General features: G+C 39.6%; 1 protein-coding gene across 1 annotated transcript; it reads right to left on the bottom strand.

Moving 5' to 3' along the window:
* Nucleotides 1–4233: 4233 nt before the first annotated feature.
* On the bottom strand, nt 4234–12617 carry rabggtb (Rab geranylgeranyltransferase subunit beta). Its single transcript, XM_075482848.1, has 9 exons — nt 12535–12617; nt 12095–12202; nt 11018–11215; nt 10760–10865; nt 10098–10150; nt 9633–9743; nt 8560–8685; nt 6066–6215; nt 4234–5915 (listed from the first exon to the last, which is right to left on the bottom strand). Exons 1-9 carry the CDS (start codon nt 12535–12537, stop codon nt 5775–5777), a joined length of 996 nt encoding a protein of 331 aa, XP_075338963.1. The 5' UTR covers nt 12538–12617; the 3' UTR covers nt 4234–5774.
* Nucleotides 12618–13569: the final 952 nt, after the last annotated feature.

Here is a 13569-nt window from a genome sequence, read left to right as displayed (position 1 = left end):
TTTCTGTACTCAAACATACTTGCATATGCCAATATATTGACTGAAAATATTGACTTATTCTGATAAATTACGATTGTCTGCTTTCGTATCAGCTGTTAAGTGACATGCACGCGATACAAATATAACTGTAATTAAGCAAAACTAACAAATGCACTGGAAAAAATGTCCCTCCAAAAATAAGTTAAAAACCCAACTAATTCAAGACGTTTTTGCTTGAAATAAGCAAAAAAATCTGCCAATGGAACTAGTGAAAATCGGCTCGTCAAGATTTCTTGAAATAAGATGTGATATTTGGGACTTTTGAGATAAAAGTGATCTTGAAATTAGCTTAAAAACCTCTTCAAATGTAAAAAAAAAAAAAAAAAGCTTGTTTCATATGATATTGGACTCATCAAGACTTTTGCATTTAACAAGATATTCAAGATGTATTGTCTTCAAACAAGTCCCTATATCTGGCTGAAATAGTACTTGTTAGGCAGTTGTGTCTTTGTGTCTGTTGTATATTAAGTGTACTGAGATATTTTGACGAGAAATGAGACAAATATACTTAGTAAGACTTTGATTTTTTCCAGTGTGTGACAGATTCTTCCCATCTAATCAACATCAACAATTCAGTGGTGGAGAAGGTGGACAAATTTACAGCAACTACAGTTGTTGTTAAAAATGACCAACACCGTCTTTGAGGAAGACCTCAGGCGCTGTTAGACCTTCAGTCTGAGTCTCCTGATCCACAAAGACTTTTAATTGGCTCATGTACGCAATTATCAGAGATAAGATTTTCCATTTCTCATTTGAATTTCATTTAAAAGGGTTAACTCAGCATTAAACAAGTGTGTGAACCTTTTAACTATGTGCATCTGACTCACTGTGAAGTACACTGATATCTATCATGCTCATTCCCAGACCTGAAGCTTTTCTGGAGAGCCTGGATCTGAGATAACGCACCACACAACCTTTGGTTTCCGGCCCAACAACCATCTTTATTTACAATACCACGTCACGCGATGGTTTAACCATAAAGTTCTATCCTCAAATAAAGATTTGTGAGAAAGAAAACAACAACACTTTCGCTATAATGGACACACCACAGCAGACGTGACACAACTCCAACAGAGGAACCGAGGAAAAGAAAGAGAAAGAGACGGGAAAGGAGTAAACATTAGACTGGCTTTTCCTCGCTGGAGAGCTCAGAGATAAAAACTAAATAAAAGACAGATGACAACTTCTTATTTTACTCATTTCTATTGTAAAGCAATAACTGAGTAGTTCACCTTGACTGTTTGTGTCTGGTTAAAGCAAAATGAATATCTACCTGAGCTGGCTTGCCATGGCGTCTTCATAGTTTGTTCTGAGAATCGAAGGTTTCTGAGGTGTGTTTTGTTCACTATGCACCCTATGCCTTCATATGCTTTAGTCAGACATTACTGTTGCAGAATTGGATGGATTAGCATTCTTTATGCATGACATTATTTCTATGCAAACACTTCAACACATTTACATACTTTAGAGCTCTGTATCACAGGTAACAGGAAATAACACAATTCACACGGTTATGGTACTGTTATACAAGATATGACCTTGTTTTTATTGTCTCTGCAGCACACAGATGAAGCCACAGTTAGCCACCTCAGCCCTGATTCAGACTAACAAGCAAATTAGTCTGAACCTGGTAAAAACGTTTGGTCGGTTTTTGCAAATTTCACACCATAGTTTTGAAAGTCTGTGACTTTTCTAATGGTTTTCTTCTATCTTAAAGTTCATGGCACTGTAATTTGTAGCTACAGCTTAAATCATTGATTTCACATCTACGCTACACCACATTCAAACAGTTAAAAAAAAAGGTAAATCAGAAAAGTACAAAAATTCTTTTGTTTTTGTGTGTTTTACAGCACATATATCTCAGTATACAGAAATATGCTGTTTAACCGTGTTGGGTCTTCTAACATTGCTCTACTGTGTTTCTTTACTGGCTTCTTAAGCATGACAACGAGTCAAGGCTCAGGTGGAGTGATGTTACATCCCACATCTACAGGGGGAGCCACAGAGCAGAAAATGACCAAACTCTCTGGTGTTCCTGTAACCTGTAATGTAACATAAATACAGCCAAACTAAAAATATTCAAAGATCTATCTGTGAAAAGGGAAGAATGATATTTGTAGGAACTGACCCGCATACTTTATAATCAATGCAGACAATCTAAAGAGCAATGTTTGTGTTTTTTGTGATGCTGCTGAGGATGAAGTTGTCCTTTATTCAGTGACTTGAATAATTTATTGCTGCTTGATGCCGATTCATTGAGTCGTTTCTGTTTGCATTAAATAAGTCGTGTGACTGGTGCGTTTGACTGTTAGCAGGATTAATCAAAAAGTTATGCTAGGATTCACATGAAAATATTAGGAAGTGCACGGTACAACACCGTGTAAATGATTACCTGTCATTGTCAATCTGTATCTGAATCCACTTGTTTTTCTCGTCAGCCTTGGTTGAGCTTTATACTCTCTGAGTGATACTCTTTTATATGTGAAGAGCTTTGTTTTGAGATTCGAAGGAGAAACTGGCGGCTGATACAGATGCCATACCAATACATTGTAACTGAGCGTTTCTGTCATAAAAACTTAATGATCTAATGTGAGGTACAGAAAGTGCACCAGGCGCCGGTTTGGGTGGTGCACATAGCACAGCACATCACCGGGAGTGAGCTGCCAGCCAGTGGAGCCTCAGGACATCCCTGAGGGTCAGAGGATGCACAACATGCACAACATGCACACATGCACAGACTGGCCTCCCTAATGCTGGCAGAGAAGACAGGATTCACATATCACACTCCAGCAGATTGAGGAACAGTGACTTCCCCTCGAGCTACATGACAATTGCAATTTAATTGCCTTTTCAACACACTGTTCGTGTCTTTCACATACTTTTATTTTAGATCTGTCTTTGTATGGTCTGCATTCTTTATTTTCTAGATCTTACATCCATTTTGTCTTTATAAGTGTTTAACTGTATATTGCTTTTCTTTTGTAATGGTTAGTTTAGATAGTTAGAAACCTCTTAAACACGTTTTTTTGGTGTTCGCTAATGATTGAACAAAACAAGATGTCTAACCAAAGTTCTTTGGGACTTTTTTCTTTTATCCATAAATATGTGATACACAGTACATGCTTTAGGAAAACGTGCATTTCTCACAGAGTGCAGTTGTTTTGATAAATAAAACTAAGCTCGGGGATGTTTTATCCTTGAGCTCCTTTTTCGAGGCATTTTTGGACTCTACTTCTTATCATATTGTAACATGGTTACAGAGAAAATATTTCCAACAATGTAATCAAAAAACAAATATCCCAAATATTTATCAATGTCCGATTAGTCGAAGCTGTTCTATTGAGTTGCATGTTATAAAGCGAGTGTGTTGCACATAAAGACATCCAGCATGACACAGCACTGGTTTACCATTTCTGACGGGATCACCGATGACACATTTACATGCATAATTCTTACATGCAGCAGGAAGTGTCAGTCATCATCAAAACACTTTCACTTATAAGGCTGCCATCTAGTGGTAAACCATCAGGAAACTGATTCAGAGGGATTTTACAAACACACAGTCCACACCAAATCTGATAGATATTTACATATAAATATGTCTAAATAAATAAAAAATAATTAAAAGAAGGTTCAGTTTGTTATCTCCAAATGTAACAAAAATGAGATTTTTCTGTCATACTTTTATCTTAATTGTTTTAAGTTTTCAGTTGATAGTTTTTAGGGTTAGTGTTCAAAGAAACTAACATTGAAAGGACAACATCTGGGCAAAAAAAGGATGTGGACAAATGTAACGACAGCAGCTAAAAAGTTAAGAATGTAAAGTCTGAAACCAATCAGCCATTAGCTTTATGAAGAACATGCTTTTTATTAACAAAGCAATCTATGAAAGGGACACACGGATTGCTTTAATCTAACTGTTGTCCTTTTCCTGCATGACTTCCAAAACCATTTTCAATCAAATGAAGAAAAAAATCAGTTGAACAAAAAAAACATTTCCACATCAAACTCGACACATTTTCCCACTCATGACAGAGATATGGGATCTTAAGAGACTGCTGTTTGTTGATACAGTCAGAACGTCCTACAATAATAATAATTACCTTCTAATATTAGATCTCTAGCGGTCATGAGGGCAACTGCATGTGAAGGGTGAAAGTGGTATTCATTACAGAGATGACAGTACAGTCCAAATGATTTCAAATGAAAAGGGTTTATTATTGGTCACAGGTAAAGTATGGCAGCGCTGGAAATCTGTCAGCCCGAGCCCCGATATCCAGAAATTGTTCATATTCATCTTCTTCACATTTATCTCACAGGGCTTGGATTTACACGCAACCGAGTATGATTGGCCGGATAATAGTGACATTAACAGGCCAGCCATCGTTCACGTCATGTTCTTTGGATGTGATAAACATGTGTGTGTGTGTGTGTGTTGTTTTAGGCGTGTATCTAATGTACCGGACCTATCTGACAAGATAGAGAAGCTTCATCTGTCCCAGTTATGCTATCTTAAAGTCTTGGACCACACATTGCGTAGTATGAGTGGAAAAGTACAAAATAGGAACATAGATTGTTTAGAAAAAAACAGAATATGAATACATGTTTAAGAACAAAGCCAATTATAACACCTTCAAACTGGGGGAGACGTCAGTAATAAACCTTTGACACGATTTATTAGCTCTTTGTAACAATAAACACAGAACAGTTAGGCAACATGGAGAAAAAAAAAAAAAAGAATGACAAGAGTGGAAGCTTTACAAATCAATCCGTGTGTTTTCTGAAAGCCTTTTCACAGAAGCTGCTGAGCGATGTGAAGGTAAGACTAAAACATTTCATCACGTTTCGCACAGAGTGGAAGCAGATCAAACACAGCTGCCCACAAAGTGACACGGATTTAAATAAATAAGGTAAAACTGCAGCCGCGGATAAGACATTAACGATACTCAGAATGATGTTTACAGCCAGGATGAGAACCTCTCCCCTCGCCCCAAAGCCTGCCAAATAACGGTTCATTCAGGTGGTTTTAAAGCAGTGACATGAAAGCGTCTTTTAGCGCGTCCCGTGGTGCACCTCCAGCTGTGACGCCCATTAACACAGAGGGGTCTGATTGCTTTAGTGTCTTCACATGTTCTCACTTTTCATATACAAGGTGCTGCTTTATGAGAGACAGCAGCTGGAAGAAAAGGCAGAAAAATCAGAGATGTAGTGCCTTTAAACTACCTGCCATGAGTTTAAGGTGTCAAAACATCATAAAGTAGCACATTTCATTTTTATCTTTCATCTCCCTCAGCTGAATTCATCTGACTCATCTCCTCCTGTGTAAAAGTCTGTCATGTAAAACAAACTATCGCCCAGTCGTTCAGTTAAGAAAGTTACATGTTTTTCCTGTAACTGACACACTGATCAAGATGAGACGTTAAGGAATGTCGTTTTATGATGACTTAACTTCTACAATGATGACAACTTAAAGCATATCTCTTTAAAATATCCCATTTGTTGGAGCGAAGCAAGAAAACGCAGTTGATGAGGGGAGGAATTCCTAAATGTGAAGCTCCATTCATCCCCCACATTGTCACTGACAAATCTGCATCTACAATGTAAAATTCAGCAATCGCACTGGTGTGTTGTGGTCCTCTCTCTGCTTGCAGCTTTCCGCTGTGGGGGTTAGTGTGAGGCTGAGGGGCGTGTAAGGGGGCAGCAGCGTTTGTCTGGTGTGTGATGTGTCAGAGGGGCTAGCTGAGGAGGTCTGGCTGCAGGCTGATCCTCTGCAGGACGTCCTCAGGCATGCACAGTACGGGATTCACCGCTTTGATCTGTTCGTCGCCGAGGAGGGAGAGACCCGCGACTCCAAACAGAGTGTGGAAGGGGTCCACCTGCAGAGACGGGGTCATAGGAAGAGGATATATCAACATGATGAAGCCAAAAAGACGACATTAAACAGTATCTTGTAACATCTAAGCTCATAACAGCAAAAGAAAAATGAGTTAGTGGAGAATAAACAGTATTTGGAGGGGGGAGCTCACCATATCTCCCGGCCTATCAGCAAAACCTCCCGTCTCTTCATCCTGACAGGCCAGAATAAACATCCGCAGCTTGGCTTTGTCGATCCAGTGGATCCTGCCGATGATTTTCAGCGATGCCAGAACCCACCACGAGTAGCAAACGTCTGGAAGCTGATTGATCAGAGAGAGGCTGGGTCAGCTCTAAAAAGTAAACCCGTTTTAAATCTTGAGCTATTTTCAGACATAAGCTACATATCATTAAACATGTTCACAAATCTGTCACCAGATAAATTCCACTTCAATGTTAGTGGCTTCATTCAGACCTAATTTCTGTAAATGCTACCAGGTAAACAGGAAACGTGCAGAGATTTATTGAAACATTTGTAAACATAAACGAAAAAACAGTATATGGAGGCAAAACCAGAGTTTGTATAATGTTAACAAGTTTGAAAGTGAATATTTGGTCTGAGCTCCTTTATTCTCCAGCACAGCCTGAACTCTCTCAGACGAGCTTTCTGTCCTTTCTTTAAGGAGTCTTCAGGAATAGTTCTCCAGGCTTCTTGAAGGACATCCCAAAGCTCTTCTTTGGATGTGGGCTGCCTTTTGTTCCGTTCTCTGCCAACATGATCCCACACTGCTTCAGTAATGTTGAGCTCTGGGCTCTGGGGAGGATTCATCCCTCCATCAGACCTGCTGCCACTGATTTTCAGCCCACTTCTTGTGTCCTTTGGCACAGCTCAGCCTTTTCTCCCTGTTTCCCTTCCTTAAGAACGGCTTCCTGACAGCCACCCTTCCATGGAGCCCATTTCTGATGAGGCTTGGGCCAACAGCAGATGGATCAGCTGAAGGTCCAGATGCATCTCTCAGCTCCTGTGTCAGGGCTTTGCTGGATTCCCCCCCCCCCCCCCCCCCTTTTCTGTAGATAGTTTTTTAGGCCTGACACTCCTTCTTTTGTCCTCCAGTTGTCCAGTTTCCTCAAATCTTTTAACCCATTGACGCCGGTTGTTGCATAACGCAACATTGTTCATTTATCATTATTTTCAAGACGCATGCAGCATGTAATGCACAATAATTGGTTCAAACAAACAACAAAAGTTTACTCGTACACTGGGGCTGAAGGTGCCAATATCTGAAGATGCAAGTCCTTTAGATGTGTTCTCGCATATTTTCACTGATGAAGTTTGGGATATGTTGGTGACACAGACAAACTTCTATGCGGATCAGGCGCGCGGCCACACACCATCCAACTCGAAGTGGAGCCCCGTGTCAAAGCAGGAGATGAAATCTTTCATCGGTCTCTGCCTAACTTTTGGAATAATCAAACTACCAACTCGCCGGGATTACTGGAGGCAGAGCAAGTGGCTGTATCAGACAAATGTCGCCCGAGTGATGGCACGAGATCGTTTCGACATGATCTGGAGGTAATTATTTATTCTTAAGCTGCATTCTGACGACTTCTCATTCTTATTTGAGTGGCGTTGGCCTTATGTCAAAAAAAAGAGAGCCCGGTGCGAATTACTGCAGTATGACAACTATGATGTTTTAGAAGTCGTGTCACTGAAGTTTACAGTATAACTGCACAATGCAAGATATATTGCAGGTTTTTTTTTAGCATTCATTATTATTGCTGATATTATGATTTTGCAATGACGTCTCTATCATGGCCAGCAATGTAGCTGAAGTGGTGCCTACTACTACTACTACTACTACTACTACTACTACTACTAATAATAATAATAATAATAATAATAATAATGATGATGATAATAATAGTAATGATGATTATGATTTAGTTATAGTATAGTAACAGTATAGTAATAGTAGTATAATAAGTAGAAGCATTGGGTATTATCCTGAATCATAAAGCAAAACTACATGAACCAAATGTCCAACATTGATAAAAAAAAAAAAAGTAATACAATCCAGCCAGTGTTTCAGAGGCTGAGATATTGAATTTTTCCTAGGTGTTTTCAATTAATTGTTTTTAGTTCAAAAAACCCTCAGGCATTGGGGACCTTTTCTAAAAACTGGCTTAGGCATTGAGCAGCCTTTTTTGCAGGTGCTTTAGGCGCCAATGGGTTAAGGAAACAATGCACAACATGCTGAGATATGCCAAGTTTTCAGCTAATTCTTTCTGAGGCACCTTGCTGGTGGATAAATACTATTTTCTGTCTGTCAAACTGTGTTATCTTTGGTGTTTTTCATAGACGTATCTAAAGAAATGGGAACAAATAATGTGTCTTTGCTACAGACTGCTGGTAACAAAGTGCCTAAAGATACAATTTCAAATTAGTTATTTGCTAAGTCTCTTGTCTGTTATGTGTAGACAACACTGGTTCATCCCGAGTTAGGTGCCTTTTTGAATTTGAATGATTAATAGGTGAGTGTTAATTGGCTTTACAAACAAAACTAAGGACTATGGTCAGGTACTTCAGATATTTGTACCATAAAAACAGAAAATCTGGTTTTCCTGACCAGTCGAGGATGATCGTCAAAAAGTTTTGAGGGCACAAACCTTCTCAGGTCGTCCGTTGAGGCCTCCGGACGGCAGCTGCCTCTCGCAGAGCCACCAGCCCAGCAGGTCGGCGTTCAGCTGGTGCAGCTGGCCAGTGAGCGACAGGAAGCCGGTGCAGCAGTAAATCTGAGAGACGGGGAGAGCAAACAGGAGAGATTCCATTCAACCGCCATCTAGAACAGCGTGCAGATTCACATCTCGGAAAAAGCGGAAACTTTACACTACACTTTTTAAACCTAAACTTAAAAGATTCTGTGCTGTTTTTTTTAATTAAATGAATAAAGTTCTTATCTTTGAATGCATTTGTTTTGGCCATCTGTCTTTGTTCAGGAAAAAGTGTTTTATTCTTGAACACTGTCTAAATATTTCCCAACATGGTGTAGCACTATGTATGAAATATTTAAGAAATTCAGGTGAAATTTAATATTGTGGCTCCAGTTGTATCATAAGTTCCAGACACCCGTCTCTGGAAACAATACATATCTTTGCACATAAATCGTACTGTCTGGTTAATGATGGCATTTTTACTGCTGTAGCTGACTGTGCTGAAAAGCAGACTGTCAGACGAACAGACTGTCGGACGAAGCTAACTGGCTTGTGTGTGATGCCAACGCTGCCTCCTACAGGTGGAAAACCAGCAGGCGAGTCCATAGATTTGTTGCTGCAGAGTAAACCAGCTGCTTTGTTTTGTTTTTGTTTTTTTTAAACAGTAAATTTAGCTTTAATGCTTGTATGTTCCATATAAAGCACTTTGAATCAACCTTGTAGTTAAAATTGTGCTATTTATATCAAATTAGCCTTACTGTTACCGATATAACATCCAAAACACTTCCAAAGACCACTTTCTAGGCTATTTGGTGTCGCAACTGTCCTCTTTGGATGGTTCTCCAAGAATAAGATTTTATCATTTCAACGAGAGGTCTTCAGGTATGCTGTAAGTAAAGCTAATATTGTTCGATCATGAAGCAACAGTCTGACTTCAAAAGCATCTGAGGGACTTACAGACAGCGAGTTCTGAATCTGCACAGATCACTGATGTTCAAACTTTAACAAAATCCCTAATGTGAACTCACCTGACCAGCGTGGGACTCTGAACCAGGTCTGCAGCCAAAACCTCCATCAAAATTCATACAGGACAAGACGAACTCGACAGCTTTGTCGACATTTATCGTGTCCATCTTTCCCTTTGAAAGAACAGACATTTCAAAGAGACATCATCAAATGATACAGTTTCCAGTTTATCATAGTAAAACACGACAGTCCTGTTTATACAAACTGCTGAAAGGAAATGTTGATTCAACACATGGAGTTTGTGGTGCTGTTGAACTGTGCCGTATTAGTAAGGAAGGGTATTTCTATTTTGCACGCTTTTTTGATATAAATACAATACATCAGTCAGGGAATAGTAGTACAGTTGACTCAACAACTCTGTGAGATCGCTTCATTAGAAACTGACATTTCTAACCTTCATGAAGGAAGATTTATTACACAGACTCTGTGTTTAATGGGGTTTGTTAGGAAATAAAGAAAATACTTACCAGTAATGAAAGTGTAGCAACAGCACAGAAAGAAAACCTTGTGTCTATTTCCCCTGAAAAAGACATTAAAACTCTGATTACAATCAACTCCCAATAATATTTGTCACATAAAAGTTTAGGCACCAAAATTTCTGTTCTTATAAAAAATTAGAGATGAACTGATCAAATTCAGGGATGAAACATTCTTTTGGGCATTTTAAGAGAAACAGTGTAATAATTTTGTGACATACAATGTAAGAGTGAGAAAAGGAGACGATCTGAGTTCTCAGAACTTTATCAACCTGCCAGACCTTAATCGTCTTGTTAGGTCTGTGGTTCATCCCATCGAAAGTTCAGGAGATGTAAATGTGAGCTTTATAAAAACTCCTCAAACTTTGTCTCAACAATCTGGAAAACAGCAGCTGCCTTGCACCATGAAAATCTGGACTTTAAGAAGATTACAGAGCAAAACCGCTTCCTTGGTTTGTAATATGATTACAGAAGGGAGTTGAGATGAATATAAGACATTTTGCAACAAAGTGTTGAGGAAACGCTTCACAGAAACAGAAACACACCACAGAAACTTTGACATGTTCCTGATGCGTTGAAGTATAAACAAGACGTTTTGTGTGCTTTAGTTCCTCTTTTCACATTTAAAGTGCATCTTAGTAAAGATGCCTCACCCCATTTGTCTCCTGCAAACGAGCCGTCCTCCTGCTGAAGCCCTTTGACATATAACACAACTTTGTCCACGTCAAGTGCATCCACGCTGTCATATAAGCACAAGATCTGAGGAGGGGATTTGAAAGGAGAAATAACAGTAAGCTGAACCCTGACATTTACAGTTTTGTGTTCTGATTAATTGTACAGACGATGACTTTATCAGACTTAAATCAGGTTTCAGTTTCTAGCTGAAACTGAAGCTATTAGTCAGGACTCACCTGGACTGCACTGAGGGTGTAGAGCAGGTGCGGGTCGTGCCCGATGCTGGCGCTGATACCGCCACAGTCGTGCTGACAGGATTTAATAAAGTCTATGATCTCCTGTCGGTTCATTCTGTGCAGCTGGCTCATCAGGTCCATCACCGTCAGCCCCCAGTAGATCCCGCTCATCCTCAGGTACTCCGACAACGTGTACTCCTGAACACACCGCACACAGGACTCTTACTTTACTGGAGCGCGATTGTAATATTTTAAAGTGGTCTTACTGAAGGTCTTTTAGTGTGTTTATTAGGACATTAGCTGCTTTTAAAAATTCCTTTTCAGTCTATTCCTTGTACCTGTCCATTTTCAGAGGACTTTTTAAACAGGGACATATGAATTAAAATAATTAAAACATTTTTTTTTTTTTAAAAGTCCCTAACTCATGGGATGAACCACAGTTAAGAATCAATGTAAATTGTATCGTAGGCACTAACAGCCTGTCACAAAGACACTTTGTATCTACATATATTTCCAAAGATAACAGTTTGACAGATATGAAATATCATTTTTGCACCAGTAAGGCGATTCCCAAAGGGCTGTTAGTTGTAGACTTGGCATGTCTCAGCATAGTGCATGAAATGCAACAAACACCAGCCAACATCCAAAGAAGAGCTTTGAAAGAAGCCTGGAGAGCTATTCCTGAAGACTATTTACTGAAGAGAGTACAAGAAAGCTTGTCTAAAGGGGTTCAGACTGTGTTGAAGAATAAAAGTAGTCATACCAAATATCAACTTTAAAGCTCATCTGATTTGAGAAAAAAAAAAAAAAAACTTTCTATGCCTCATATAGTGCATTTCCATTTCTAATTGCATGTTTCAATAAATCACAGAACAAATTTCTGGTTTTCCTGACAATTTGAAAATAAATGAGTGGTGGCTGAAGACTGTTGCACAGTTCTTATCTGTAAGGTGACAGCTAAAACTGATTAAAGGTGGTGATTCATGACGGCGCAGTTAGACGGCACCATGCCAGTTTGAGCAAGGTTTAAGAAACACTCTTAAACAGGCAGCAGAGCGTGTGAAACACTTGACTCACATAGTCATCCTTCTTGGAGCCGTAGGCAGCGATGTAGTCTGCGTGTTTGTCCAGCAGCAGCGTGCTGGGAGCGTCAGGCTTGATGATGACATCTTTTATTTGAGTACCCTTACAGAAACACACAACAAAATAAATCACACAGATTACAGTTTACAATCAGATGTTGAAATGTAGCCAGCACTTTAATTCAGCCGCTGATTTAACTCGTGTTATGAAGCTAAAAGACTATGGAGAATGTTAAACGTCTTGTTGACAAGCTGCTACATGCTAACGTTGATGCTAACTGCAGTTTAGCCTCTCTATTAGCTGCTTTCACGGGATAACGGTCAGTGTCAGGACGCATTTGGACACAGTAGTGATATGTGGATATTTACACCTTGTATGATAATGTTCGCTTTAAACAAAACGCTCAAAAAGCTCAGAAACAAGTAGCTGATTACCATTCTGACATGTTCTGACGTTCAAGCCTCTCTGCCTTCCCCCTCTTCTTCTTCTACTAAAGTTTTTACAGCAGTCAGTTTTGGGCTCTCTACTGCCATCTTCTGCCTAGGAGGAGGCACCACAGAGTGTGTAAGTGGCTTTACACAAGTACGTTCTAATTTAATCATTTACTTAAGCAAGTATTTTCTTTTCTTGTAATTTATACTCTGCGATAATGCAGCACGAAATGTGGAACCTTTCAGTCCTCTGTAAACACTTTCAATGGCTCCTTTTGTTTTTAAATGAAAACGCCACTTATGTGAATTTTAGCTGCATCCAACAAACCTTTAACATTTAGTTTTTTTAAATTACATTTAGAAATAGGATTTTCAAATTATTCACAAACTGGAGTTTGTTAAACTGAGGAGTTGTGTGGCTGTGAGGGTGGTCAGCAGCACAGGACCACCACAGGGGACTGTACTCTCACCATTCCTCTTCACTCTATAACACGTCAGACTTCCAGTAAAATTCGGAATTCTGTCATCTTCAGAAATACTCTGATGACTCTGCAGTTGTTGAGTGTATCAGTGATGGACAGGAGGCTCAGTACAGGGAACTGTTCAACCACTTATTTGGCATGGTGTGGAAACAATTACCTGATCTTGAACATGAATGCAACAAAGGAGATGATTGTGGATTTTAGGAGGTCTGGGAATAAGTCAACCACTATTTCCATCCTGGGAGAAGAGGTGGTGGTGGTGGAGGAGGAGGACTACAGATCCCTGTGAGTTTACCTGGATACCAGACGGAACTGGTAATGCAACTCTGAGGCTGCCTAGAACAAAAAAGGAGCTGAACAGACTGTACTTCTTGATTAATCTTAGATTCATCAGGCTTCACTAAGATGTTGCAAGTCTTTAGAGTGCAATCTGCTTTGCAGTCATCTGTTGGGGCAGCAGCATCAGAGCCAGTGACTCAAAGAAACTTTTTCTGTGCTGGGACCTGATGTGGAGCCCCTGGAGCTGATTGTTAAAAGAACAAAATGCTGCACTAGT

This window comes from Odontesthes bonariensis, chromosome 14 (assembly GCF_027942865.1).
Source record: "Odontesthes bonariensis isolate fOdoBon6 chromosome 14, fOdoBon6.hap1, whole genome shotgun sequence".
Lineage (NCBI taxonomy): Eukaryota > Metazoa > Chordata > Actinopteri > Atheriniformes > Atherinopsidae > Odontesthes > Odontesthes bonariensis.
The sequence above is the reverse complement of the archived record's forward strand: the minus strand, read 5'-3'. Positions and strand labels throughout refer to the sequence as shown.

Bases quoted from the DNA above. Each gene is read 5' to 3' on its own strand.
- rabggtb (XM_075482848.1), bottom strand. The intron at 11,216-12,094 runs GTGAGTCAAGTG...CGGTGTGTTCAG, and splicing joins GCTCCAAGAAGGATGACTAT to GAGTACACGTTGTCGGAGTA. The intron at 10,151-10,759 runs GTGAGGCATCTT...TGTCTTTTTCAG, and splicing joins GTTTGCAGGAGACAAATGGG to GGGAAATAGACACAAGGTTT.